This window comes from Dipodomys merriami, unplaced genomic scaffold (assembly GCF_024711535.1).
Source record: "Dipodomys merriami isolate MVZ:Mamm:240054 unplaced genomic scaffold, mDipMer1.0.p SCAF_4, whole genome shotgun sequence".
Taxonomy (NCBI): domain Eukaryota; kingdom Metazoa; phylum Chordata; class Mammalia; order Rodentia; family Heteromyidae; genus Dipodomys; species Dipodomys merriami.
In genome coordinates, this window is record NW_027205603.1 from 86,208,416 (window position 1) to 86,235,779 (window position 27,364).

The 27,364-nt window shown below is 45.7% G+C and overlaps 1 protein-coding gene across 7 annotated transcripts in view; it reads right to left on the bottom strand.

Moving 5' to 3' along the window:
* The window catches only part of Asap1 (ArfGAP with SH3 domain, ankyrin repeat and PH domain 1), a 299,332-nt gene that overhangs the window by 235,515 nt on the left and 36,453 nt on the right, over positions 1 to 27,364 (bottom strand). For 4 of the 7 annotated variants that reach the window (XM_069991415.1, XM_069991412.1, XM_069991407.1 and 1 more), the window contains exon 2: positions 25,244 to 25,329. In XM_069991415.1, the coding sequence (XP_069847516.1) occupies positions 25,244 to 25,302 (59 nt within the window). In that variant the 5' untranslated portion in view covers positions 25,303 to 25,329. Of the gene's footprint in view, positions 1 to 2,326; positions 2,549 to 25,243; positions 25,330 to 26,080; positions 26,153 to 27,364 lie in introns of those variants that run through there. The other 3 variants (XM_069991408.1, XM_069991410.1, XM_069991413.1) reach the window with 3 other exon arrangements.

The following is a 27,364-nucleotide window of genomic DNA, read 5'->3' on the forward strand; positions in this document are numbered from 1 at the left end:
AATCAGAACTGAACACAATGAAATCTCAATCCAAGTTTACCTCCCCAAGCCTGCCTGGTAGACGCTATGGACATCCAAGCCAAATCTCAGTTGGTCTCGTTATTGTACCTGGTGAGTGCTACTTCCTTTTGATTTCTTTTTCCAACCCAGGCAACAGAAGGAAGTTTCCTTCCTAAAAAACATTCCTGCCTTAAAGAAGCAGGGGGGAAAAAGAAAGCCCTCTAGGGGCAAGCAGAGGGAGAACTGTGCTTGACTTCTTGCGTTGTGCTATTAGGCTCATGTTACCATACCACACAAGGGCTAAAGACTTGTTTTCTGCATGCAGAGTGCTTCCCAGGTGCACTTGTGCAATTTCATGTAGTATTTTTTAAAGGCCTATTCTAATCCCAAATGTACTTCATTTAACTTAAATACTTTACATAAAACCACCAGAGTGTTCTCAGTAAGTAAAGAACATGGTTTGTGCAGAGGCAGTCTCTATTCCAAACTCTCCATTCCCTGACCCTTCCCTCTGATGGAGGTAGAACCTATGAGACCAGCTGAAGAATGCTGGGAACCAAAGGTCATACAGTGTGAATATCAAGTAAAGCAACTGAGGAATCCATTTCTCTCCTTTTTAATTTTAATTTTTGCCAGTCCTGGGGTTTGACCTCAGGGTCTAGGCACTGTCCCTGAGCCTCTTTGTGCCCAAGGCTAGTGCTCTAGTACTTGAGCCACCATGTCACTTTCAGATTTTTCGGAGTAAGTAATTGGAGATAAGAGTCTTATGGACTTTTCTGCCTGGATTGGCTTCAAACTGAGATCCTCAGATCTCCTGAGTAGCTTGGATTACAGGTATGAGCCACCAGCACCCGGCTTCAGGAATATATTTCTATTCTATCCTGTGAATGATAAATATGAGCTAACGATTGGTATACTTACTATGCATCTTGCACTAGTCTGAGTCACTGCAGTCATGATCTCACTTAAGGCTCACAGTGACTGTATACAGCAAGTGCTACACTAGGCCATTGTTATATGCAGGGGAAATCTGAAGCTCAGAGGTCACCTCGATCAGTCCTAGAGCAGGTCCTCCAGCTCATTAGCCTGGATCCCCAGCCCCAGGATCATTTTGCTGTTGCAGTCCGTGTATATGGTTTTTCCTCCTGAGCCTACTTCAAATGTAAGCTTGACTGACTTGGGGTGAACTCCCCTCACCCCACTCCTTGGGGATTAATTTTCACCCAGGTGTTCCCAATATTGACCTTTCTCTCTCTGCTACAGCAAGTAGGGGATACTGGCACAGTCGGAGGGACTTCAGATCCAGGTACACGTGGCAAACTGTGAATTTCCACAGCGATAAATCAAACTGTTAATGTCAGGGTTTGGCTGAGAACTCACAGCTTCCTACTGAGTTTCTTAAATACCAAGTTCCAGATTGCCAATCCTTGAGGGTACTTAGGGACTCTCCTGTCCATCTCTCTCACCTACCCGCTTGGGGGGGGGGGAGGGGAAGAGCTGGAAGGAAGGACAGAAGGTTCCTGGAGCCTCAGGCATGACATGAGACAAAAAGCATCTCCTGAAATCTTCCCAGGAACCTGGGGAGGTGGCATGTTTTTGAGAACTCGGAGCTTGTTTAAGGTCAACAGCTAATAAATGGAGAAATGCTCTTCACAGCCGGTCCCAATCGCAGCCCTGCAGGTTTTTCCTGCCCCACAGAAGGCTCTGCTGAGTACAAGCCCCTGAAGGCCCCCCATAAATGTGTTTTGAATTGAGCTGGCGCCCTTTTATGAGCTACATCATTTCTAATAGAAATGAAACAACCTCCAGAGAAGAAAAATGGTAGTGGTTTTATAGGATTCCTAAAATCTTGCCATCTCTAGGAGTAAGAGATTTTAAATCCTATTTTATTTCTGCAAAAGGAACACTCCCCAAACTTACAAAAAACCAGGTTTTTCTTGTCCTTTGATGAATTTACTTGGTTTTACATGTAGCTGAAGATCACTTTTTGTAGTATCTCAGAACTGAGAACTTACCTTGTATGGCCCCTTTCCAAGGCACCATTTTCCAATCATTCCTATTTCTGCAAACACTCTGCAAGCTCCTTCAGACCAGGAGGTGGGGGAGGAGTTCTATTCACTTTTATAGCCCAAGAACTCTAGCTGCTTATAAAGGTTTTGTTGGGTAGATGGAGGATGGATGAAAGAATGAGCAAATGTCTACATGAAGAGGTGGGAGCAGAGGTAGAACCCAGAACCAGAATGGAGAGAAGCGAGTGCTTCCATTGCCTATATCCCCATAAGCCACAAGAGCCATACAGAAATCCAAGGATAATGTGCCTTCTAACCTTTCACTTTTCAAATGGGTCAACAATGGATTCCCCAGCAGTCAAGTGAGTTGCCCAACATCCCAGCGGGTATGTGAGGACTGTGGCCCGATGTCCTGGTTCCCAAGGGGCTCCCACTTCTCCACCATTCCCAGTTATATTTCCAGTCAAGTCCTTGTCTTCAGAAACTCCCATTGGAGCAGATTAACATAGCTTTTGCATTGCAAAAACATCTTGTCTCCTCTGCAAAAAAAGAGATAACCATAAAACTCTGGCACACCACCACTAAACTGACACCCCTAATTTTGAACAAGAAGATGGCACCCCATAGTACTCACCTTCTGTTCTCCTTCTGTCATTTCCACCTTCTCCCCCCAGGTCACACCCTTTCTTCCCTGTTCTCTAAAACCCACCAGTTCTACATTTTCCCCATGCCATCTCTGTTCTTCCTTAGAGCTACTGGATAAAACAGCAGATAGTTTGTGACCTTGGCACTGGGAGTCTATTGTGATATTTTTATAAGAAAACCATGCCTTACCCCATTCTAGGGGTGGCCCTCTAGCATATGCATAGAGCAGGTCAAATTTCTCCTTTGCACATCCATTGTATTCTTGTGAATGACATTGTCCCAAATGAAGTCATTATCTCCTAAGTTCCTAGGCATTTTCCAATGGGTAAAGTGGCATTTGTGAGCTCCTATGCAGTTCTATAACTTTTCCAGTGGTGAAGTAGACCTGGATCCAGATGCTAGTAGCTCATACCTATAATCCTAGTGACTCAGGAGCTGAGATCTGAGGATAATAGTTCAAAGCCAGGAAGGGCAGGAAAGTCTGTGAGACTCTTATCACTCACCAAGAAGTTGGAAGTAGAGCTGTGGCTCAAGTGGTAGAGTACTAACCTTGAGAGACAAAGCGAAGGATAACACCCAGGCCCTGAGTTCAAGACCCACATTTAAACAAGATAGAAAACTCATGCAGGATGCTTAGCACATTGTCTGGTATATATGATCAATAAATGTTAGCTACTAAAATCATTACTTGCATTCTAAACAGGCAATAAGTTAGATGTTTCAGAAGCAAAAATTAAAATATGTAAGACATAGCCCCTGTCGTCAAAGCTCACGTGTTGTATAGATATCATTTTTCAGTACAACTGATGAAATGATCCAGGTATTCAAACAGAGAAAAACAAGGGTGTTTGAACATTTGAACTATGAATATGAAGTGCAAGGAAAGGTAACTTGTTGAATTGCTATCTCTCTGATTTGCTCAAAGCCCAATGAAGCCTATTTTTAAGAGCACTTTTCAAATCCACTGATTGTCTGAAGAAGAAATTGGATAAATGGTAGCTATCTAGGACTTCAGCACTGAGAAGTATGCCATGTGGAATGCCAAGGAGGCTCTTTAGTCTCAACTAAATCTCGTCACCTCGCATAGCCTAATTTTCCCTGTGGTTAAAACCATCACCCTGGGGCAGATGCTTTCTGGGCCCTTCTTGCAATAGCAGTGCATAACTGGATGATTTTTTAAAATCAATTTTTATTTATTTATTTTTGTTTTTGTAGTACCCAGGAATCAAACCCGGGGCCTCATATGTTATAGGCAAGCACTCTGCCACTAAGCCACATTCTGAGCCCTTTTCTTAAGAGGCTCCCAGCTCTGTTTCAGAGGCTACCAAGAAGCAAGGAACTGTCTGAAGGTCATCAAGGCTGAGCTGTGAACTTCACTGAGGCTGATCACTGTATCCCATTAGTTTTGAAAACTGTGATTTCACCTGTAATGTATTTGAACCCACTAGAAATGACCTATGGCATAATAGCGTTTTGTCATCGTTTTGTCAAATATAGGGTGTTGCTTTATTTGAAAAAGGAAAATTGCCCACCCACTGCCAAGATTTCTTCCCAGCATATGTTATTGGTTAACATCTTTCTCAAATGTGAACATTCCAAATCACACCAGGGGCTCTAATTTAAAAAAAAAAAATCTCTCCAATTGCTAGCAAACTTTCTGACAGATGCATCTAACTTCTGTTCTTTGGGGGGTTTTATTTTTATTTTTTGTTTTGTTTTTGAAAACTTAGTTTTTTCACTCTGGCCTTAGGTGATTATAAGTATTATATACACTAATTTATAAACCACTGTGTTTTCATGGATAACAGACAACTCAATGTTGAGTGGCTTTATAGGCTAGGCTATTTTCAATATCATCAGAGAGAGAGTAGGAGAGAATTATGTCGTAAGAGAGACAAATGATAGATGAGAGAATTAGAATGTTTATATGTGTGTGTTTGTGAAGTTTGAGTGTGTGTGTGTATGTAAAGTAGGTATCCCCCAGCATTGGGTTAAAGACCTTTCATTATCATTATCCATCAACTAGCATCTTGAAATTATCAGCAATACAGACAAGCCTTTAAGACACGAATTACATTTTCCTCTTCTTTTAGGAAACAGTTTCTTGATTCCATGTGATTCTCCAAAGACAGCCAATCACACATCTCCTTCACAACAGGGGGCCAGAGGAAGGAACAACTTATAGTAATAAGAACTATAGGCCAAGCACCAGAGGTTCATGCCTTATAATCCTACCTACTAAGATCTAAAAGATCCTTGTTTGAGGACAGCCCATGGAGAAAAGTCTTTGAGACTCCCATCTCCAAAATAACCAGTAAAAAGCAGGAAGAGATGCATTGCTTGAGTGGCAGAGAACCAGCCAAACAAGTCAGCTGTGTAAACACAAAGCCCTGAGTTCAAATCCTGGTATCAGCAAAAGGAAGAAAAAAAAACACCTCAAAACCTACTATTTACTATCTACTGCATACAAAACTATTTATATACATGATTTTATTTCATTCTCACCAAACCCTACAAGGCAACTGTTACTTCCTTCATGTTTAATGCATAGGGAACTTGAGGCTCAGAAATTACATGCTAGACCCAGGTTCCAGCAATGACTAAGTAGCGAGCTAAGATTCAAACACAAGTCTACTTTGAAGCTCACACCCCTTCCTCTGTATTACTGGTACACTGCCGGATGTGATACACACCCTCCATGTAGCCTCCGTTTCTTCATTAACAAAGGCCCCCAGTTTGACTCCCTTGTGGCACTTAGTAGAAGTTCTATGTAAAACTTTTGAGAAACCAACTCATGTAAAAGAGCTAACATGGAAAAGGAGGATCCCTCCTCTTTCCCTTTGCTCTCATTCTGCTTCCTGTAATGTGGATGTGATGGCTGGCACTCCACTAACCATTCTGAATCACTATCCAGACCAAACAAGGTTGAGTTCTTGATAACCACTGAGTACATCAGACTTTGGACTCTCTCCAGACAATTCTGGCTTTAGAAGTGGGGGAGGACTAATTGCTAATGTTATTTGGGTTTTGTTTATATGCAGTTTAAATTAAATCTGTCTTATACAGTGGGCTTTACAAATGCTGAACCAACTAAGAATGTGAGTAAACAGTGAACCTCAGAAGTGGTCAAGTTGTAATTATCCCACCAAAGTCATTTTCCCAACTTGTTGTCCACGTTTTAGAGTCAGTACTTGGTTCTGAATTATTTTGAGACACTATTTTATGGAATTAAGGAATCCCTTAAAAGGATGGTCTCAATCCATCAAGTATAGACATTACATTTATATGCACTTAAATTTCATCTCAGAAAATCAGTCACAGAGGAGCTCACAGGCTCCCAGAGGGTGGATTTCTGAAGAAGCAAATTTATTTATACAACCTTTGCCCAATTTGGTTAAGGAAAAGGAGACAGGGCAGAGTCCAAACACAAAAGTAAGATGATTATATGTAAAGACTTCTTTGCTTTAAAAATAAATGTTCCACCCAGTCTTTCCAATCATTTAAAATTCTAGAATTATTTCGAAAAACAACCTTTCCACGGCCAAGATAGAATCTTGGTTTGGGAGGGGTTTTGGTTGTTGGTTTTTTTGTGTATGTGTGCTGGTCCTGGGGCTTGAACTCAGGGCTTGGGTACTGTCCCTGAACTTCTTTTGCTCATGGCTAGTGCTCTACCATTTGAGCCATAGTGCCACGGCTGGTTTTTTTCTGAGTAGCTTATTAGAGATAAGAGTCTCACTGACTTTTCTAGGCTGGCTTCAAATCACAATCCTCAGATCTTGGCCTCCTGAGTAAAGAATCTTCTTTTGCTATGTATCTGTTTACCTAAGATCTATGTGATATTTATCTGTCAGGGTAATATTTATAAGCCAGAAGCAAGTTGAGACAGTATTGTTGATTCAAGAACAGCTTCCCTTTAGTTATCTTTCTTTCTCCAATGTTCCTTACTAGTCAAACCACAATGAAGTTAGTGAAGGTCAAACATGGAAGGTATTTTTTGTGTGCCAGTATGGGGACTTTAAGTCAAGACCTGAGCTTTCTTAGCTTTTTCAATCAAGGCTGGTACTCTACCACTTGAGCCACAGCTCTACTTCTGGCTTTTTGCTTGTTAATTAGATATAAGGAATCTCATGGAATCCCCTGCCTGGGCTAGCTTTGCATGGTGTTCTTCAGATCTCAGCCTTCTGAGTAGCTAAGATTATAGGTATGGGCCACTGATGCCCAACAAAGGGAAGATTTTTTTTTTCTAGTTTGTTCTGTAGCTTGATAGAGCTAATTTTACACATGTTGTGGAAGACTAGAACTGGTAACCTGTCTCCTTTGTGAAGACAAAAATTCCAATTTTATCCTACATTAGGAGCAGTTGTCTAAGAAAAATCAAATAAAAACCTATTATGCTTTCCTCTAGACCTGGGGTGGCATTTTTACCCTAACTTTTGCCTTTTCTAAGATCACAGTTGCGCTCGCAACGTGTACACGTGCACACCACACACACACACACACACACACACACACACACACACACACACACACACACACTCATGTGCACAAATAATCTTTTCTAGAATGTGAGATTCCCTAAGTGCAAATTCATTTCTACAAAATCTAACTACCCAAATCTACATATTGGATCCCAGGCGCACCCCTTGGTTCTTCCCTGGCTCATTTTCTCTTGCTTTGCATCAACTCTAACAAAATACAGAGAGCTGGACTTCTGGCTGTCAGCTACTAGACGGGGCAGTTTATCTGGAAATAGTAACCAGGGGCTGTAAGGAAAGGGAGTGGCTACCAACCACAAACTATAAATTTGCTAAAACAAACAAACAAAATTATACTACCAAAGAGAAATATTTGTAAGATATGTTCTAAATGCAGGGGTCTGCATAGAAAGGTACCACATTCTACTCATTTGATTTGTGTCTAAATAGTAAGCAATATCAAAGCTGATGAGTCTGTGATCAAGAAACGGCTGAGGCCTGACAGTATATTCTAGGTAGCAAGCAGTAGCTGCAGATCATCTAGATGGGTTTCCCATAAAACCAGCAAGAGAAAAATAGAAAATAAATATTTGGTGCTCAAAGGCTTTGCAGAAAATGACAACTCTAAAAATTAGCAGTGACCCAGCACAACACAGAACTTAGGACCTCAAAGATCTGGGATCGGATCCTGCCAGGACTCTTGATACACTGCGTGACATTGAGCAAAAGACTCAACTTGGCACAGACACATGTTCCTCACTTCTAAACTGGGGCTATTTTCAGTAATTCAGGGATGTCATGAACATGGTTAGCTGACATATGTGAGACTGTATCTCTTGTTCCATAAATGCCCAGTTAGTCCAACAAACTAAGGTTTTACTATGGCTCTAAATCTTTTTTTTTTTTCAATGAACTTATAACGAGTATTGTTTGCTCTGATAACATCAGTCAGAAAAAAGTTAAAAGACCCTATCTTAAAGAATAGACTGGTTATGGTGTTACCACATGCCTGTAATCCCAGCTACACAGGATATTGATTTCTAGGGATCAGGAATGGATTTGATCTGGGTGAAACCTTCATGCTCTGGTGTTTAAATCCCAGATTTTCCTATTACCAAACCCTAAACCACCAAGTTTTAGAATTAAGTTTCCATGAAATGCAGTCTCCTCTTCAGAATGCAAAAAACCAGTTAGCTTCTGGTTAAGAGGGGTATATTATTTTGTGTAACTGCTTTCAACAAGCTTTCATACCTGTTGCTTCTTGCTTCCTGTGCTGGTAGTGGAGTTTGAACTCAGGACCTTGTTCTCAAACTTGGCTTTTCTGCTCAAGGCTGGTGCTCTACTCCTAGAGCCAAACTTCCAATGTCTGGCTTTTTGATAGTTCACTGGAACTAAAAGTCTCACAGACTCTTTTGCCCAAGCTGGCTTTGACCCATGATCATCAGATCTTAGCCTCCTGAGTAGCTAGGATTGCAATGCTGTATGTATGACTTAAGGATATTGATGTGACTCTTCTACAAGTATTCTGCCCAAGCTTCCAGGTGAATTGTCAAAGAGGTCTTCCCCACCTTCAGCTCTAGGAACTCACAACTGACTGCCTCATCTCCCCCATGTGTTTTCCATCTCTATTTTCTAACTGCCCCGTTATGCTGGTCTCAGGTGGGGGCTGCCTTCCCTGGTCAGCACCTGGAGGCAGACAAGCAGAAAGGAACTAGCGCCAGGTCAGGGATGACTTATGGTTATTGATTGGTGTTTGGTCTCAGAACTCTTAAACCTTTGGACCCTCTCTGCTCAGGCTCTAATTCACCTTCCTTGATTAATATTCTACTGGCCAGTGTAAGAGTGCACCCTGGAGAAGGAGCCACAGAGAATGGGCTGGGAAGAGTGACTGGGGGTGGGGGGAGCCAAGAGGAGGAAGAAAAGTTATGAAAGGAGGAGGGAGGAAGGGGAAGAAAAAGGGAAGGAGGGAAGAAGGAGAGAAAGGAGGGAGGCTTTGGAAGTGGTAACAAAAAGGACAGGAGGGTGGACTCCTACTAGCAGTAAGTGGGGAAAGGGAGGCTACTCCCATTTCTTCCCACCTACCATTGCTCAGAGCTTGACCTCTGAGGTGGCTCCATTAATCCTTACACAACCCCGTGGGTGATGTAAGATGGTCCCCGGTTCACAGGTGAGGAAACTGAGGTATAAAAAGGTTAAATACTCTTCCCATGTCCTAACAAGTAGTGTGTCTGTGTGATTTCAAAGGTAGGACAGTTTGTATCATTTGTCTATTCTCTCCATCATTTGTCTGTTAAACTGTCTATTAAATTCTCCACCCCCCCCCCCCCCCCCCCCGCTCTCCTTCAGATGGACTCTCCTCATGGATGGACTGGCAGGGCTGGGCAGGGTGAATCCACCCACCAGGCCCACATGGGCTCCACACTCTCCAGTGCGACTGCTTTTCTGCCCTTATCTGAGGAATTCAGGGAAAGGCTGAGGGGTAAGGCCCGCCAGCCACCTCAGCCCAACAGCTTCCTGCTGCTTAAATTGAGACATCAGCAACAAAAATACAAATAAAAGTCTTGCTTTCCATGGTCAAGGCAACATAGGGCAGGAGGTATGAGAAGTGAGAAGTTCTCAGAGCCCCTGGAGAGACTGAGTCCAGATGAGGTACCACAGGGACATCATTTTCCCTACCAACAACCCCACAACTGGCGCACACACACACACACACACACACACACAAACACACACACATGCAAGCACATACACATATACACATGCGCATGTGTGTACACAGACACTTTAAATTCCCAAGCCCACACATGACTATGAAGCAGACACTGAGAAAACAGTGTTTCCTAAGGCTCAGCAACTGATGCTGCCCAAGCGCCTCTGATCTAGTCCCCGCCCCGTGGGGTTCCCCAAGTGTGAGCAGTGAGAGCAGGCCAGCTCTGGAGAAGCCCATGGTCAGTAGGGCGTACATGGTGCTGGAGGCAGCCACGCCCACTGTCTTTTCCTGCCCTGCTCTGGACCCCTTGGCTCTTCAGCCTCTGGTTGGGTCAAGGCATGGGACTGGAGGAAGGGTACTGGGGGGAGGGGGGCCCGCTCCCCTCCTCTGAAGGCTCCAGCCCTATCTCACCATCTGAAGACCCTCCCCACACAGCCTCCTTAGCTCCCACTTTCCACAGGAATTCCCTGGCTCTTCCCTTCATTCCATCAGTGGAGGGCCCCTAATGCCCCACTCCCCCTTGCAGGCTCCCTGTCTCCTCCCCTCCCACCCCCCACATTTCCTGGATGCCATTCTCAGTTTATCCTATTTTGAGAATGCCATCTGTTTCCTGCTGGGACCCTGACTGACACAGGGAGGCAGCCGCGTAAACAGACAATTAGGGTCTAGCGCAGAACAATAAGAGACAATATTGCTTCTCCACAAGCTCCAAGAGCACTCGTGGCTGGGCTATGCATCCTGCTTCCTCCCCAGGGCATACCACTGAGAAACGGGGCTAATGCCAGGGCCCACTTGACCGCGTGGTGAAGATGGCCGAATGAGTTGACTAGAATACTGGTCAGGCACTTTGTCAGTGCTAAGATAATAGCAGGATTTTTTCTTTTTCCTTTGGGTATGGTATTTGAACTCGTGGACTGGCGCTTGCTAGGTGTGCTAGGCTCTACCACTTGAACCATCTCAACTTAGTTTGTTCTCTTTATTTATTTATTTATTTTTTGGAGAGAGCCTTACTTCCCCCACTGTGGGGAGCAGCCTCAGATGGTATGATCCTCCTATCGCCCATCGGCCTGAGAAGCTGGGATTATGGGTACACACTACCACACCCAGCTTTATTGTTGAGATGGGGGGGGGCGCCCTCGTTAACTTTTTGCTATGCTGGCCACAAAACCAGATTCTCCCAGTCTCTGCCTCCCAAGTAACTAGGATGACATACATGAGCCACCACTCTGGTGGCCTTAACTATGCAGTTCCTTCTGAATATCAGATACCCAATGTACACCCCTTCACTGCCTCAAGTGCCAAGTAAATTAGGCCCAGTGAGCAGGGAAGAAGGAACAGGGCAGTGAGAAGAAACTGAGAAGGTCTACAAAGAGCAGAAACCAGCAACCAGGATGCCTGGCAAAGGCCACTCAGGGCAGAGGAAACAGCAGATCCAACACACAAGGACCTGAAACACGGGTGGAAGATATGTGTGTGTGCATGCACAGACAGCTCTGCCATGACAGCAGGCTTAAAGGAGGAAGGAGGAGTGAGCACCGAGGCTAGGAGGGTTCAAGGGCAGGTCTTGGATATTCTAGCAAGTATCTGAGGAGCTTCTAAGTTGGCCATGGACATATACAGTTTTGGTGCTGAAAAGGCTCAGCTGTGAAGCTGCCTTTGACTGCGACACAATGTGAGTAGATCATACCGGAAGTGTTATATACAAGCTTGTTGAATGAATGAATGAATGAATGGATGAATGAATACACCTCAAAGGTTCTACACTCAGAGGTTCTGTCCCTCCCTGCCTCTTCCTTTCAGCGAACGCCAACATACAGCATGGCATGATCCAGGCAAGTTACCAGTCATGGTTTTGTCCACATTCGCTCATCTGATCTCATTAATAAATTAATATGATTGTAGTATAATAAAAAGTGTATTTGGCCTTTGCCACTGATTCCTGATACACAGCTCCTAAAATTCTTGTCATCTCTGAGTAATTACCTACCTGATTCACTGGGGTTGGAGAGGGGCAAATTCTTTCCAGGTGGTCTCCAGAAGGATCTTTGGGTAAGAGGGGTTGCAGATAAGCCTTCAGTTGCCAGTAGCCAATGATTTATCTCTCACTGCATCCTAGGTTACATGGGGCTTCCAGGCTTGGGAGCCCAGTGATGGCTGGGAAGGCAGCATGCCTGGTGGGCTGAACAGTGCCGCTTCTCTTCTCTTCCTTCTCTTACCCCTCCTCCTTACCCTGGGCATCCATCCCATGTAGCCTTCCTGTGCGGGATCCTTTCTAAGATAGCACTCATGAAAGGGAAGTGCTTTCCTGAGTCCTGTCAGTGGTTCTAGGAAATCACTGACGTGAGAAGAGGGAGTGTAGGGCCCTAGATTCATAGCTGGTTGGTCAGCAGTCCAGGTAACCTCTGGGACTTGTGACGACCATCCTTGTGCTAAATCAGAAAGTGTCAGAATTAAAGTGAATCCTTGAATTACAGTGAATAAAGTGAATTACAGAAAATAGCCAGGTGTTGGTGGCTCATACCTGTAATCCTAGCTACTTGGGAGGCTGAGATATAAGGATTGTGGTTCAAAGCCAGACCAGGCAGGAAAGATTGTGAGACTCTGATCTCCAATTAACAACCAAAAAACAGGAAGTGGCACTGTGGGAGGGAGGGAGGAGAGGAGAGATAGGAAGAGGAGGGGAAAGAAGGGGAGGGCAAGGGAGAGAAGAGATAGGGAGGGGTGAAGAGAGATGAGGAGGGGAAAGGAGAGGGGAGAGGAGAAGAGAGGAGAGATGGGAAGAGGAGGGGAGAGGAGAGGGAAGGGGAGGGGAGAGGAGAGGGAAGGGGAGGGGAGAGGAGAGGGAGTGGGGGGGAAAGGAAGGAAGAATTACAGAAATTGCTTGATGTGAAAAACCCTGATCATTTGAACTTAGAAGTAGTCAGAAAATCCATGACACTAATAATCAACTTTCCTGGGGGACACTGCCGCGTTTCTGCTCGGAGACATCCCTTCGGTCCCCCACAAACAGGTGGACCTAAGAGGACAGCACTCTTCTGGGCCACTGCCCCACTGACTCAGCTGCTGACTCAACTGTCCCTCTGGGTGTGGCCGCTGGCAGCAGTAGCAAGACTCCACACCCCAACCCAGGCACACCCAGTGTTCATGCTCCTTGTCCTTGTGCTCAGAGGTCCAGAGAACAGAAAGACCAGACAGGAAGTCTGCCACCTGCAGCCTCACCCCGCTCGGCCCCTGATGTCCTGGGGAGTAGGCCCCTTCCCTCTACTGAGAATCTATCTAGGGTAGCACAGCTCGGTAGCACAGCCTGAGAAAGGCTCTGAGGGTAGGGGGCGTTATTTGGGAAGTGACCCCAGGTGGACAAACTGAGGAGATGTCAGGGAGAAGGAAGCCAACATTGGAAGTTATATTAAAGGCACTGGGGTGTGGGGAGATAGTGCCTGCCTTACATTTGTGCCCGTGAAGACAAGGACGCTGCATACAGGACCTTTTCCTCACTCTGGTCCTCTGCTGGCTGAGGGATATTGGGAGGATGTTAACTCTGGCCCCAGGGACCAGCAGGCGAGGATGCTGCATCCAGGGAACAGCCTATACCTAGCGGCCCCAGGTAAAGAGTTGTTGCTGACCTTGAGGGGTGGACAAGCAGATACAGTCCTGGTAATTCAGGACCAGTGTAGACACACAACTGTAACCTAGAGGGCAAAGCAAAGGCTCAAGGTAGCCCCAGGACACAGCTCTCCATCAGTGACAGAGGCCAGCCTACATCACACATGCACAAGTCATTAGCATCTACCAGGGAAAAGTCAACAGGATCAGACAAAATGGACAGTAATAATATAGGTCACTTAACCAGCTAGGTCCATAATATTACCCTCTCCCTATGTCATGAGTGGAAAAATTATGAATGGAACCATTGACATTCTCTTTTTTTTTTTTGGTCAGCCATGGGGCTTGAACTCTGGGCCTGGGCCTCAGCTCTTCAGCTCAAGGCAAGTGCTCTACCACTTGAGCCACAGCGCCTCTTCTGGTTTTCTGGTGGTTTATTGGAGATGAGAGGCTCACAGACTTTCCTGCCTGTGCTGGCTTTGACCATGATCCTCAGATCTAGCCTCCTGGGTAGCTAGGATTACAGGCATGAGCCACGGGCGCTGGCTCTACATTCTTTTTTATTCATATGAAGTCTATGAAAACCGATGTATTCATACTTCCAGGATGTTTTCATTGGGACAAGCCACGCTTCAACTTCTTAGTCGCTACTTGTGGCTGGTGGCTATTGTATTGGCCAGCAGTGGCAGTGTCCTAGCACCACTGAGCAACGGTGGTTCCCAAGGCACTGAGAATAGGTAAAGCCTAAGCATGGCCTAAAGGCTTTACGGGTCTGATGCTACACTCACCCGACTTCCGGTTCCGACCTTCCTCCTCTTCCACACCACAGCCTGTCTATTACCATTCTAGTAACATGCCCACACTGGGGTCTTTGCACATGCCATTTTCCTTCACACCTTTTGATTTCACACCTCTGCATGTTTGTTTGGTTATCCTTAAGGTCTAAATCCACAGGGTCTCCTATTCTGCCTACCTTCCTCCCTCTCCATTCTCAATACCTTCTCTCTCTTTACCCTGGCTTATTACCTCATTCAAAGCCAAGTGCTGGTAGCTTACACCTATAATCCTAGCTGCTCAAGAGGCTGAGATCTGAAGACTGGAATTCAAAACCAGCCAGGGCAGGAAAGTGCAGGAGTAGACTCTTATCTCCACCTGGCCACCAAAAATAACAGAAGTGGAACTGTAGCTCAAGTGGTAGAATTGAGAAGAAAAAGGTAAGAAGGGCCGGGCGCCGGTGGCTCACGCCTGTAATCCTAGCTACTCAGGAGGCTGAGATCTGAGGATTGCGGTTCAAAGCCAGCCCGGGCAGGAGAGACCTTGAGCCTCCTATCTCCAATAAACCACTAGAAAACCGGAAGTGGCGCTGTAGCTCAAGTGGTAGAGCGCTCGCCCTAAGCTGAAGAGCTGAGGGACAGCGCCCAGGCCCAGAGTTCAAGCCCCACAACCGCAAAAAAAAAAAAAAAAAAAAAAAGAAAGAAAGAAAGAAAGAAAGAAAGAAAGAAAGAAAAAGGTAAGAAGTAGCACCCAGGCCCTGAGTCCCTGACCCAGCCCCAGTATGTATACACAGACAGACAGACACAGGCAGACATGGAGGGGGGGGGGGGAATAAAAAGTCACAATGTGCTTTTTGTTTTGATTTTGTGTGTATGTGTGTGTGTGTTAGTCCAGAAACATGAACTCAGGGCCTAAGGGCTACTCCTCAGGTATTTCGCTGGCTTCAAACCTCAGTCCTCAGATCTTAGGCTCCTGAGTAGCTAAGCGCCACAGGCACCCTGCCAGCTTGTTCTTTAATGTTATTAATTGATTTTCATTTGTCTCCTCTACCATCTTCTAGAGCAATGCCTAGCAAAATAACAGGTACTTAATAAATATTTGCTACAAAAAAAAAGAAGTAGCTGCTATGATGGAGGAGAGGCAGAGCAAGAACAGTAATCAAACTCACTGACACAGATGATATGATCATTTGTATTCCCAAAACAGAATGCTGTCATCCAGTATGTTACATTCAAAACTGGAAACACAGTAAGTAATAGATGACTAGAGAGGAAAGGTAGTGGAAGGTAGTGGTTCACCGAGAGCCTGGGGTTGAAGGGTGGGAAAGGCAGCCCTGAAGGACTGGCATGTGCAAAAGCCCTGTGTCACACAAAATGTGTCTTCCTTCTCTAGCAGGTTCCCCTTCCAACACATGGGTTGGCAAGGCTCTTATTCATTCTAACACCTGGGAATGACACCTTGCCCCATCTGCTCTCTTGTCTTCAGCTCAAACCTTTCCCGTGAAACACTCTCCAAGTCTGTCCCCAGCCAGCAGCCATTGAGCTTCTCTGGGAAAGAGAAACAATTTCCAGTGCACAGGAGGCTCTAAGTTCAGAACTACCAGGGACACGGGCGGGGGGGGGGGGGGGAGGAGGGGAGTCAGCCTGCCTAAGACAGCCAGCCCAGAGGATGAGGGACCTCACATACCCTACCATGTGCCCAGCACTGTGGTCAGAGACGCTGGTCTCATCCTCTATACAACCATCTGTGGAATGTATTATTAGCCCTGGAGGAGAAAGTTGGGGCTCAAGGTCACAGAGCAGCAAAGTATGTCAGAAGGAGGAGTTTCACCATGGGTAGATAGCATTACAATAGAAAAAAAGCATCCAGGTTTAATGCCGCCCACAGCGGAGCAGGAACCAAGCAGGGCCCTAAGCCAACACTTGCCCCTGAAAGAAAACCAAGAAATGTAAAAGGGAGGAAAGGGATGGCCTAGATCTCTTTGGCAGTCTGGTGTCATGAGAAGGGCTAAGGTTCGTGGCTCTGCTCCAGCGCTGGCCACCTGCCCGGTGTAGAGCTCAGGGTGAAGACTGCCCTTTGTGACACACAAATGAGTTTGTATCTGAACTGTGTCGGGGAAGAGTCAATGTACGAATGGTGTGCTAAGCTGCACAACGGAGCCACAGGTAAAAGCGGAGGGCATCCATGCCTCCTGCCTTATTCAGACATGGCCCGCCCAATTCCACAGCGAGACGGACATGGTGACTCTTATCTCCACCTGGCCACCAAAAATAACAGAAGTGGAACTGTAGCTCAAGTGGTAGAATTGAGAAGAAAAGGTAAGAAATAGCACCCAGGCCCTGAGTCCCTGACCCAGCCCCAGTGTGTATACACAGACAGACAGACAGACAGACAAACAGACAGACAGACAGACACACACACACACACACACACACACACACACACACACACACACACACACACACATACACACACACACGGGGGGGGAGGGGGGAGGGGAGAATAAAAAGTCACAATGTGTTTTTTGTTTTGATTTTGTGTGTGCGTGTGTGCCAGTCCAGGTACTTGAACTCAGGGCCTAAGGGCTATTCCTCAGGTCTTTCGCTGGCTTCAAACCTCAGTCCTCAGATCTTAGGCTCCTGAGTAGCTAAGCGCCACAGAATAACAATACTCTCTGCTCCTGGGGTTGCTGTAAGGATCAATTAAGTTAATAAGTAGCAAGTGCTGAAGAGAGAGAATATGTGCCTGGCTCATGCTAAATGATCAGTGTTAACTCTTAATTGTTCTTTTAGAAAATTTTTAATTGTTATTATAAACGTGATATACAGAGGGATGACAGTTACACATCAGGTAATCAGTGCATTTCTTTCTGGACAATTGTTCTTTCTGCTGCTGTGACTACTTTATGCAGAGTACCAAGCACTGCATTTCACGTGCACTGTCTTTGGTAGGAGATAGGGTTGTACCCATTTTAAAGATAAGGAAACTTGCCCAGGACCACACAGTCAGTTTCAGGGCGGAGCCAGCATTCCCATCCAGGTCAACTACACAGCCTCTGCTCCTAATTACAGCCGTTCAATCCCTCCCAGAGATGCCCAGATGGCTGGTTTATGTCCAGTGCAGGGAGAAGAATGGCTGAGTAATGCACTAATTGAGCTTCTGCTTCAACTTGCATTTCCACAGGTAATCGTTGCTTTTAACTTGGTGCTGACGGGCTTAGACAGTCATGCTTGGTTTAATGATGGGGTGGTACTGAAAACTGCAGTACTGGGTGATTTCATTGTGATGCACACATCCTAAAGGGTGCTTACACACATCTCAATGGTACTCCTTTGATGTAATCAGGAGACGTAGTAAATAGGAGGCTGTAAGGCCACTGCAGTCATATTGTTTTGCAGCCAGGCCTTTCTCTTATTAAGAGAGTACTGGGAGCTCATGCCTGTAATTCTGCTTGGGAGGCTGAAATCTGAGGATTGTGATTCAAAGCCAGCCGGGGCAGACAAATCCACGAGCCCCTTATCTCCAAAGAGTTGGAGCTGTGGTAGAATGCCAGCCTTGAGTGGAAAAAGCTAAGGGACAGTGCCCAGGCCCTAAGTTCAAGTTCCAGTACTAGCACACATGCATGTGCACATGTGCGTGTGCACACACACACACACACACACACACACACACAAAATTCTTTTGATGTAATCAGGAAACACAGTCAACAGGAGATTTTACAGTCAAGGCTTTTCTTATTAGGAGGGCACTCTAGGTAAAAGTATAATGAATACATAAACGAGTGGCATAGCTATTTATTATCACCAACAAGTATTATTGACCATGCATTCTTCTCTACTGCGCTTTTTTGCAGACACACCACCATTCCTGGCCTAGCACACTGTGCTACACACAACACAAATTCTCCTGTTCCAATGGAATCATTAGACACCTGGTCCTCAGCTGACTGTCCAGCTTCTGACTGTGAAGATGACAAAACACCAGTATCTTATTCTGCATCTCACAGAGGCAGATGGGAAAGTTAAGAAGGCACAGGATTTGGTATTGCTCAAATGTACCCGCATCAGAATAACCTCAGATGGTTAAAATACAGATTCCCTGCTCTTGTCTCAAGGAACAAGAACCTCCATGGGGGAAGGCCTGCGGGGGGGGGGGGGGCGGTGTGTGTGTGTGTGTCTGTGTGTGTCTGTGTGTCTGTGTGTCTGTGTGTGTGTGTGTGTGTGTGTGTGCTTTAACCAGCTACCCTGTGGCTAAGGCGCAGATTCATGATAGGTAATACTGCCCTGCCTAACACAGCAGCCATGGCTCACAGCACATTTCAAATCATTAAAACCAATACAGTCATGGGCTGGTGGCTCATGCCTATAATAATCCTAGCTACTCAGAAGGCTGAGCTCTGAGGACTGAGGCAAGCCAGCCTGGGCAGGAAAGCCCATGACGCTCTTAGCTATAACTAACCAGAAAATTCCAGAAGGGGAGCTGTGGCTCAAGTCATAGATATCTGGCCTTGAATGGAAACCTAAGGGACAATGCTCAGGCCCTGAGTTCAAGCCTCAAAACTGGCATTAAAACAACAACAACAACAAAACCCACAAGTATACAATAAACCATTGAGAAATCCCTTCTGGCCCACACGTCCTAGGCCTAAACCAATATTCATTTAAAGGATGTACCTGGCATGCGTTAACCAAGGCACAAAACTTGGCTAATTTTTTAATCAGTATGCAAGGCATAAATATTAATTACACTAAGGAGATACTATTACCCATGCTATTAAGTTGGAAAGGTTCTGTCTGCATATCTATTTTCTCTAAGACACTCTGTCTGCCTTGAAGGCCAAGACTAGGCAATGATGACTATGGATGATTTTTCTCCAGGCCACAGGCTCAAAGAAATACTCAGGAATTACTTAATTGGTCTACAGGATGTAAGTTAAACAGGAAACTGACAAAACATTCATACCTAGTAGACAAGCTACTGTCCCCAACACAGAAAATAGCAAGTCATGGGGAAGACATGGAAAAATAGGAACCTTTGCTTATTGTTGGTAGGAGAATAAATTGGTGTAGTTGCCATGGAACACTGTATAATGGTTCCTCAATACTGTCTGTCATCCAGCCAGGCACCAGTGACTCACGCCTATAATCCTAGCTGCTCAGGAGGCTGAGGTCTAAGAATCACTGTTCAAAGCCAGCCTGGGCAGGAAAGTCAGTCTTATCACCAATGAAACACCAAAATGCCAGAAGTAGAGCTGTGACTCAAGTGGCAAAGCACCAACCTTGAACAACAACAAAAAATAAACTATGGGACAAAGCCCTAAGCCCTGAGTTCAAGACACACATACACACATACACACACACACACACACACACACACACACACACACACACACACACACACACACACACACACACACACACACACACACACACACACACACACACACACACACACCCCACACACACACACAATTTAAAAAAAAAGAGGAGGGAGGGGTTTATTGATTCAAGCCCAGAAAGAATCATCTTAGCTCCTCAGGTGGTAGAGATCTGAAGAGATCTGGAGGATGACAATTTGAGGTCAGTCAAGGCAGAAAAGTCCTCAAGACTCACCTCTCCAAAAAAAAAAAAAATACAGCAAAAAGCCAGGCTGGAGGCCCAGCTGAAGTGGTAACAGGTCAGAATAACAAGTGTGAGGTCCTGAGTTCAAACCCCAGTACCATCAGAACAAAAACACACAGCATTCACAAAAAAAAGTGAACTAACAAAATGATTAAAGGAGAGAAAGGGGGTAAGAGCAGGGGAAGGGAGTCAGGGAAGGGAGTGTGTAGGCTGATCTTTCCCACCTCTAAATTTAGGGTGAGCTTCCTGCCTAGCTGAGGAACGGCAAAGCTGGGGAAGGGCCAGGGGAATTTTAACCAGCTTCAGTGACATCCAAAGGGCTGTCATGGTGAATGAGAATACTATTTTTCCAAAGCACATTTCCTTCTCCTCTTCCATCCAGAACCCTACGGCTTCCTCACCCTTCCAACTATGTGAGCAATGCGGAGTGGAGAGGTCAGCTGTCCGTGTCCGGCTCCCGGGACACGCTTCCCACCATGTGCAGCCTGCATTCCTGACCCCTGCCCTGGAACCAAAATGGGACATCAGCTGGGCGCAGGGAAATTCAATTTGGGCTGACAGCCGGCGGCTGGGTAATGACAGGGCTTCTGCTTTGACATTTGGGGGGGGTGGTGAGGGAGGCCACAGAGTTTCCCATGGTTTGGCTAAGGAAGGTCTAAAGCTCAGGTCAGCTTGTTCGTACAAATGGAGAAAACCCCTGACTGTCAGGCCAGCTGCTTTACGGAGCGCTGCTAGCTTCCATTTGCTGTGTTCCAGCCTTCATGCCAATGCTTGGGTTAAAAAAAAAAAAAAAAGGGGCAACAGGAATCTGTGAAACCCAGACCTTTTCTCTCTTGATTCTCTGCCATGGTCCCCCATGCCCACAATTACTTCATAGTCTCTTTCTAGCTGCTTCTGTTCCAGCCATCACACCTACTATCAGAAGGAAAGACGAAGCAGGAAAGCAGGCCTTTTTCCTTTAAGGATGCTTCCTGGAAAGGACACCTGCTGCTTCCACTTTGTGTGAATTTAGTTGTCAGTTACAAAACAAACAAACAAACAAAAGAAGCCTAGGAAATAAAACTTGATTCTGTGAGAAAGCCCTTACCAGCCGAGTGTTATCATCACCAAGGAGAACAGAGCTTTCTGCATCATGCTAATGTTACTGAAACCTTGCTATGGGGATAAACTCTGCAGGCAGACTGTGAAGTTTTGAGTCGTAGATCCATACTTCCACAGTCCTGTGGCCTCCGAAGAGCTACTTAACCATTCTGTGCTTCCGCTACCATCTGTAGAATCCCTACTATGTGCCAGGGATTCCTGAGCATTAGATGAGTTGAGGCGCATGCCTGGCACTTAGTAGGAGGTGCCTCTCTGTCCACTGCTGTCAGATTGACTGACTGCTCCACGTCACATTACCGCAGCTGCTCCTGCCTGCCACGTCTGCCACCATTGCTACTGCTTCTGTTGGTACTGCTGCTGCTCCCCTTAGTGCCACCCTGTCTACGGTCTCTATCACTGCCACCTCTAAAGGACATTGTACTGAGTGGGGACACGGTGGCCGGTAGGGAGTGTGAGGCAGGTGTTGAGATCTGCTGCTCTTCCATTACCTGTTTTGGGTACCAGTTTCTTGGTGGTAAAAATTCATCAGATGGCAGCCAGGTATTGGAGGGTCACGCCTGTAATTTGAGCAACTAGGGAGGCTGAGGTTAGGAGGATTGTGTTTTGAGGCCAATCCAGGCAGAAGATTCCACAAGACCCCCATTGGAATGGAAAAAAGCTAAGTGTGGGGGTGTGCTCCTGACATCCCAGACTCTGGACTCAGGTGAACACCCAGGCAGTATGTGAGACCCTACATCAAAAATAAGCAGTGGAGGGGTTGGGAAGGTGGCTCAGTGGTAGAGCGCTTGCCTTGCATGCATGAGGCCCTGGGTTCAATTCCTCAGCACCACATAAGCAAAAAAAGCCAGAAGTGGCACTGTAACTGAAGTGGTAGAGCGCTAGCCTTGAGCTGAAGAACTGAGGGACAGTGCCCAGGCCTAGAGTTCAGGCTCCATGACTGACAAAAAATAAAGAAAGAAAGAATTGAAGATCTTAGCTGGGCACTGGTGGCTCACACCTGTAATCATAGCTACTCAGGAGGCTGAGATCTGAGGACCATGGTTCAAAGCCAGCCTAGGCAAGAAAGTCCATGAGACTCTTATCTCCAATAAACCACTCAGAAGACTGGAAGTGGTGCTGTGGCTCAAGTGGTAAAGTGCTAGCCTTGAGCTGAAGAGCTGAGGGACAGCGCCCAGGCCCAGAGTTCAGGCCCCACAACTGGCCAAAAAATAAATTAAAAAAAAATAAAATAAGCAGTGGGGAAAAAAATGGGTCTAGAAGTATGACTCCATGTAGAACACCTTTCTAAGTTCAAACCCAGTACCGCTAAATTAAAAAGAATTCCTTGGGTGTCTCACACTTCTAATAGACAATGCAATGTGTTCATCTCATACTTCATTAAAACACATCATGCACCCAGAAGGTGATGGAACAGGAGCAGCCCCGCTGCTGCCTGATACACGGCTGCTCTGAACTTAACAGGAGGTCCTAGGTCTGCATTCCACACCTCTTGCTGCCACATCTAACAGACATCTGTCTACTGCACAATACTCATATACCAGAACCAGCTAGGATGCTTGGGATACAGAAAGCATGAAGAAGACACGCCCCAGTAAGGCACTGTCAAAAAGAGGCGGGAGAGGTCAATGCCAACACCATACAGATTGACAGCCACCAATGAGGCTCGGGTGGTACACACACATAAAAGACCCAGCCACACAGCCAGGTCTGCTCCAGTGACTACAAATGGAAGTTCTCACATGCAAGGGCAAGCTGACCACCTGCAGACTCCATCCAGAGCTAGACAGCAGTGTTCCACCCCGGCTGACCCGTAGAGGAGGGGTCAGATTTCCTTGTTTTGTCTGTCACTGTCACATGTGAGCTTAGTAGCTGGCAACCGCCGAGTTCACTAGAGGAGAAAGGGAAACATAGAACTAGAGCCTTCCCATGTTCATCACCACCCAAGTATAGGCAACTGATATTTCAAACTATGAGTGAACAAATGAATGAATGATTCAAATCATAACCCACTGCAGTACAGTTATCATTCTTGGAAAATCACAAGGTGAGGAGGAGAAGAGAAGTAGCAGCTGTTGTTTTGTGTGTGTTTGAGTGTGTGTGTGGTTTGTATATGTGTGTATGTATGTGTGCTGGGGCTTGAACTCAGGGCCTGGGCACGGTCCTTTAGCTTTTTTACTCAAGATTGGTATTCTACCACTTGAGCCACAGCTCAAGTGGCAATTAACTGGAGATAGGAGTCTCATGGACTTCCTGGCCTAAGCTGGCCTCAAACTGTCATCTCAGATCTCAGCATCACCAGGACCCAACTCAACAGCCTCAGTTTTGACTCCCAACTCTGGCTTCTTGCCACTCTCTCCTACTTAAGATATTTTCAAATAACAAATGGTCTTTAAAAACTATTTTTACCACCAGGTGCCAGTGGATCACACCTATAATCCTAGCTACTCAGGAGGCTGATCTGAAGATCACAGTTCAGAGCCAGCCTGGGCAGGAAAATCTATGAAACTCTTACCTACAGTGAACCACCAGAAAACCAGAACTGGCACTTGTGGCTCAAGTGGCACAACACTAGCCTTGAGCTGAAGAGCTGAGGGACAGTACCCAAGCCCAGAGTCCAAGCCCCACAACCAACAACAACAACAACAAAACTATTTTCACAAACAATGAATGTTTTCTCTCATGCGCAGCAGCTATATATAAAATACAAGATAAATTATACATGACTCTAAACAGCGAAAGGAATACAATTCCTATGTGCCTATCATACAAAATAATATTTAACAAAATGAACTCCAAGAAATGGAAATAAGAGTTTTCTTCTTTTTCTTTTCTTTTTTTGACTTGTTTGTTTTCCATCTTTGGGAAGGGTAAGGTGTGGTGGGGGGACACAGAAATGGAGGGACATGGGGCGACCAAATTCAGCAGTGGTATGCAGTAGAAACTATGTTGAAAATGAACTATACAACTTGTGGGCAGGGACAAGAGGGGAAAACTGGGAGAGGATAAAGAAAAAGGTGACATTGTCCAAAAAGAAATGTACTCATTAACCTGACTTACATAACTTTAACCCCTATATACATCACCTTTAGAATAACAACTTTTTTAAAAATATATTTAAAGAGCCTACTTTCAGCCAGATGCTGGTGGCTCACACCTGTAATCCTAACTACTCAGGAGGCTGAAATCTAAGGATTGCAGTTTGAAGCCAGCCTAGGCAGGAAAGTCTGTGAGACTCTTATCTCCAATTAACCACCAGAAAACCAGACTTAGTGCTGTGTCTCAAATGGTAGAGAACTAGCTTTGAATACAAAGAGGCTCAGGGACAGTGTCCAGGCCCTAAGTTCAAGCCCCACCACCAACAATAAATGAATAAACAAACCCTACTTTCATGGGCTAGACATAGTGGCTCACCTCTGTAATCTCAGCTATGCAGAAAACATAGGAGATAGAAGTCTGAGTGTGGACAAAAAGAACAAGATGTTGTTTAAAAAATAATTAAAGCAAAAAGAGCAAGGGGCGTGGCTCAAATGGTATAGCACTTGCCTTCAAAGTACAAGGCCCTAAATTCAAATCCAAAAGCCACCACAAAAAAAAACCCAAACCCTCAAAAAAACTATTTTCATGCTAAAATGAACTATTCACTGTGTTCTGTGTGCCTATATTATTCAAAATCCTTTTCTGTACATCTAACCTACACTAAAATAAATAATTATTACCCCCTTTGCTTGAATAAGGCAACAAGACACAGAGACAACCAATGGTTTGTCTATAGTCATACAGCAAGTCAGTTTCAGGCCCATTGACTTTGATTTGCAATTGACTTTAGAGTCTCAGACTCTGCAAGGTTTCCCAGCTGGGGGAGCCGGGGGGAGTGAGGGAAAAGTGATGTTAAATGCAGCTGGGTAGTAAGCAGGACTGGTAGGTGAGCTGAATGAAATGTTTCCCGAGAGCTTCATGTCTGGTGGACTTGAGCGTGGCTAATATGCCACCTGCTACTGTTGGTGGCATCATCGTCCTTATCACCAACAATATCCCTGACTTCTGGAACCTTTGCAGTCCTGATTTTTCTTCTGAATGAAGACCATGGGTTATGGCTATGGTAGAAAATACAAAATCCACAAACACCAGCCAGCTCATTGCCACGACCATCACGAGGATTGCATTTGTGCCAGATTCCCTTGCTCGTGTTTTGTGGCATTTTGCATTCTGACCCCTTCCTACCCTCCACCCACACCCCCCCACCATGGTCCCTCTGCTCTTCCAAGGCCAGGCTGGCTGGACACAACACACTGCAGAATCACTCACCGATTCCATAGTGAATCTCTCGAGGAAAAACTGGAGAGCCTGGAGGCCGAAGATCTCATGTCTCAGCCGTCACATCCGAAAATGACCTGCAGGAGGGTGGGAGAGAGGGTGACAGGTCATCCACGGGGCGGGAGACCCCGCCTTAGGCCAACGCTGTCCCTGCCTGGAGGTGTTGAGCCACGCTAGGAACCAGAACGGCTGTCCAGTATTTTGAGGGAGAACTTGTGCACCCCACTTAGGAGCCGTCAACTCCATTGGTGTCTGCGTAACGAAGCCTCAGGGATCCTTCTGGCATTCTATTTCTGGCTCTATGTTGGAGAGCAATTTATAAGTCATTAACTTCTCTACACGAAGGCTCTTAAATATGAACTTAACAGCGTGCTGCGGGGTGAGACAGACAGACAGGCAGGCAGGCAGACAGACACTGCTGGGTGATCATGGGAAGGCAGAGGTGTTCCCTTGGCCAAAGAACCAGCCCCACGAAGGAGGTAGAGACACATGAACATACATACCCCAGGACAGGCCCTCTGAACCTGGGAGATGATTTAAATTAATTCATGCATACCAAAGCTTAATTAATTGCTGAGTGCAAGGAGTACCGGAAGCCTGGGATGAAAGGTGTTGGGTAAGAGAACAGTTTCAATACACAGGGAGCATCACAAGCCAGGGGCCTGCTTGGTTTTTCCCCAGGGATGAGCCTGCACCTCTAGGCAGGCCAGAAACTCCATGCTCTCATCCCTATAGCCAATCCAGTCCCTAGTCATGGCTACTTTCCTTGCTAAATATTTCCCTCTATCTCTCTCCACAAAGCCCTGGATCAAGCCCCATCATTCTTACCTGGGCCACAGCCAGTGCCTCCATCTGATGCCCCACCCCCATATCCCACCATTCCCTCTGGAAACCTGGTCTCCAGTGCTAAAATCAGAATAATCTCTCTCCTCTCCTCCCCTCTCCCCTGTCTCTTCTCTCTCTTCTGTTCCCTCTCCCTCTTCTCTCTTTTTCCCTCGCCTCTTCCCTTTCCCTTTCTCCCTCCTCCTTCTCCTCTTCCTTATTCTTCCTCTCCTCTCTCCCCTCCTTCTCTCCTTTTATTACACACACAGCAGAGAATTGCATCACGAATGCAGCACCAATCACCAGCAAGCCATTTTCAATCTTAGCCACCCACACCCTCTCCCTCCCCAGCACATTATAGTTCCAGGCATTTTATCAATTCCATAGTTATTACCGCCTATCTCAAAGATAAGGTCTTTCATAAAAATATAACGACAATACCACTGCCACACTTCCAAAAGAAGATAATAGTCCTTTGATATCATCAAATTCCCATACAATGTTCAAATTCCTAGTAGTCTTGTAGAAATGCCAAAATTAATGTTTGTTTTGAAAGAAAAAAATTGTACCCAAGTAAGGCTCATGCCTTCCAGCTGGTTGATATGCAAGTGACAGGTAGAAAGCATGACCCTGATTTTGTTACCTCCCACCTCTCTGCCTCCAGCTGAATATCTTTAGTAGCTTCTCAACACTCTGGGATGAACACTGAAATCATTTAATATGGTCTGGCGTGTGTCCAGTTCTCTGGCCTCATCTTGCCCCCAGAATCAATCACTGCTGAAACTCTGAGGCTTTTGGCATTCGGCAAAACCAACTAGTACACATGAAAATATTAATTTATACACAAAAGTTAGTGTAAACTCTGGTTGCAAAAAATGAAAACCAGGCCAAGCACTAGTGGCCCACGCCTATAATCCCAGCTACTCAGGAGGCCGAGTTCTGAGGATCATAGTTCAAAGCCAGCATAAGCAAGAAAGTCCATGGGACTCTTGGATCTATTTAAGCACCAAAAAGCCAGAAGTAAAGCTGTAGTTCCAAGTGGTGGAGTGCTAGCCTTGAGAAAAGGAAAGTGAGGTAGAACGGAAGGAGAGAGGGAAGGAGAGAGGGAGGGAGAGAGGGTGGGAAGGGAGGGAAGGAGGGAGGAAGAAGGAAGGAAGGAAGGAAGGAAGGAAGGAGAAAAGAAAGGAAAAAGAAAGAAAGAAAGAAAGAAAGAAAGAAAGAAAGAAAGAAAGAAAGAAAGAAAGAAAGAAAGAAAGAAAGAAAAGCTCAGGGACAGCACCCAGGCCCTGA